Source organism: Lathyrus oleraceus, chromosome 5, assembly GCF_024323335.1.
Source record: "Lathyrus oleraceus cultivar Zhongwan6 chromosome 5, CAAS_Psat_ZW6_1.0, whole genome shotgun sequence".
Taxonomy (NCBI): Eukaryota; Viridiplantae; Streptophyta; class Magnoliopsida; order Fabales; family Fabaceae; genus Lathyrus; species Lathyrus oleraceus.
The window spans coordinates 164,956,026-164,958,487 of record NC_066583.1 but is presented as its reverse complement, the minus strand read 5'-3'; the positions used below and the strand labels follow the sequence as shown (position 1 = coordinate 164,958,487).

At 40.9% G+C, this 2,462-nt stretch overlaps 1 protein-coding gene across 1 annotated transcript; it reads left to right on the top strand.

Annotated features, from left to right (window-relative positions):
• Positions 1-1,154: 1,154 nt before the first annotated feature.
• On the top strand, positions 1,155-1,912 carry LOC127079447 (ketol-acid reductoisomerase, chloroplastic). The gene is made up of 3 exons (XM_051019825.1): positions 1,155-1,192; positions 1,336-1,799; positions 1,908-1,912. The coding sequence occupies exons 1-3, from the start codon at positions 1,155-1,157 to the stop codon at positions 1,910-1,912; spliced, it is 507 nt and encodes a 168-aa protein (XP_050875782.1).
• Positions 1,913-2,462: the final 550 nt, after the last annotated feature.

Genomic DNA, 2,462 nt, shown 5'->3' with positions numbered 1-2,462 from the left:
ATGTGATGATTACCTCCTCAAAACGAAACTCGGCGCGGTTATGATAGTGGTGCGAGGAACTGGTGCGCTCTCTTCAGGTAACTTCCTTCGCCGTCGAATCCGATCCTAGGGTTTCTCTCGCTTCTGCCTTTTTGCAACCTTGTATTGAAAAAGTTATTTTTAGGGTTTTTGATTCAATTCCGCCTCCAGGTTTTTGTTGTTTTTTTTTGTTACTGATTTGCTTTCTCTATTTATCTCCCAGCTTAGGGTTTCGAATTGGTCCCTTCTTCCAAAAGAGTAACTCTGTAACCTCCTTTCTGATGTGCTCAGTTTGGATTGGGTTGTTTAATGTATGGATTCGTAACAGGTAATCTGAGCCACGCTTTCTTCTTCATTGTTGTCTCTATACCAATTGGGATGTTTTCTTGAATTTTTACTGCTTTGTCTAATTACTCTACCTTTTTAACTGCAGTAAAATTGGTGTCTGATGAATTTCAAATTTAGTTCTTCAGCTTGAAGGGCAGGAAGTACTTCTAGCTGTTCTAACCAAGGCCAGGTTTGATCCTGTAGTATCAAAGAACAAAAATACATAGCCTGCTGATAGGGTTGTTGGTACTTGAAATTCTGGTATTCCTTGGTCACCGTTTCCTTGATAACTGAGAACCTGTCAGTTTTCACTCTGAATGTTGCAATCTCTTCAACAATAGTTTCAAGTAGAATCCTTAATTTGTGATTATAACCAAGGAGATTCACCTGGAAACCGGCATCTGTATGGCTTATGCTAATAATACAAACCAGTAACCTGAGCATAATAAGCATTATCATTCAAGTAATCCATCAATAGTTGAGTGAAAATGTGCGTCAAAATTTCAGCCTCAGGAGAGTTTCCAGCATATGGGCAATTGGAATTAATCTTAACATAAGCCTTTGGTGTGGAAAACAATGTATCTGGCTTGTACCATAATGCTGAATAAGAAGACCTGCTTAACAAAACTGGAAATTTCACTCTCTCTGGCGCAACTTTAAGAGACAAGTCAGTTGGAATGAATTTGTTAGGAGCTGGAAGATGCACATTCTCGTTAGGAGCGGAAAGCACCCACCCCTGAATTGTTGAGGCAGTGATTTTTTTCAATGGAATATGCAGTTCCATACCATGGTTGTGTTGTGAAGCAGGAATGAAATTTTCGGGCTTGCATCACTCGTTCTGCAGCAGGTAAATCATGCATTTCAAATCAGGTTAGGTTTCAAGGTTTGGTTTTCTCCTACCCTGCTTGTGCATTAGGTTTTCATGTAATTGCTTCAGGTTGTAGACTGCTGTTGCTGCAGGTTGTGGACATGGTTGAAGGTTTGAGTTAGGAAAGGTTCTAGTTCCTTTAACGAGGCACGGGAAGCTGGATTTAGTGAGGAGAAAGGAACTCTAGGTGACATATGGGAAACTATATCACGCAGTGATCTTGTATTGCTGTTAATTTCTGATTCTGCACAGGCAGATAATTATGAGAAAATATTTTCCCACTTGAAGCCAAACAGCATACTTGGGCTGTCCCACGGTTTTCTTCTTGGGCACTTACAGTCAATTGGACTTGATTTTCCCAAAAACTTCAGTGTAATTGCTGTGTGTCCAAAGGGGATGGGCCCATCTGTAAGGAGGCTGTATGTACAAGGCAAGGAGATAAATGGTGCTGGAATTAATTCAAGTTTTGGAGTCCACCAGGATGCGGATGGCAGGGCTACTAATGTTGCTTTGGGGTGGTCTGTTGATAACAGAGTATTGGTTCCTGGTGTTGTACCTACAGGTGTGGTTGGAGTAATGGTGGAAGGTTGGTGAACGCGTTCGATCTACAAGGCCGGCAGGTGATCTAGGCCCTCTATATCCATTTACTGCTGGTGTCTTTGTGGCATTGATGATGGATTTATTGATGTTGCAGGTTGAATGTAGGTTTGACATGTTGAAACTATCAAATGATGGAAATGGCAGCACTGATGTATTGGGTGAGCGAAATCGAGGCCCTAGGACTAGTAGATCAAAACTCCAGCTGTCTGTGAAAGCTTATACAACCAAGGTAGGAGGTTGTAACGAGCAAGGGAACATCATCATTGTTACTTTCGGGAATTGGATCTGATTTGAGGAAAGGTTTTAGCTTGTCTTCAAGGAAATCTTCCCCGAATGCCTTAATATTGTCAACAGTCACCTCTCCATCAAGCAAAAACTTTCTACCATCATCACTTCCTGTGAATGCAAGTACTTTGGGAGTTTTCTTAGAGATACCAAAATAATCTGCTACAGGTTTTCCAACTTCTTCATTATCCATTTCCACATGAACAAAAATCAGCTTTCCCTTGAAAATCTTTGATTGTGTTAGGTCTACTGTGGAATTTGTGTTATGAATTGCTTGATACATGTTAGGAGTTTCTGAAGTATTGGGGCATGTTGAAGCTTGAGGTATGTTTACTGATTAAATAGTGCCCTGCCGTTTGTTATG

Excerpts from the sequence above, each read along its gene's own strand:
- LOC127079447 (XM_051019825.1), top strand. The coding sequence starts at position 1,155 with ATGAAATTTTCGGGCTTGCATCACTCGTTCTGCAGCAG. Across the intron at positions 1,193-1,335 it reads CATCACTCGTTCTGCAGCAG|GAAAGGTTCTAGTTCCTTTA; the intron begins GTAAATCATGCA and ends GGTTTGAGTTAG.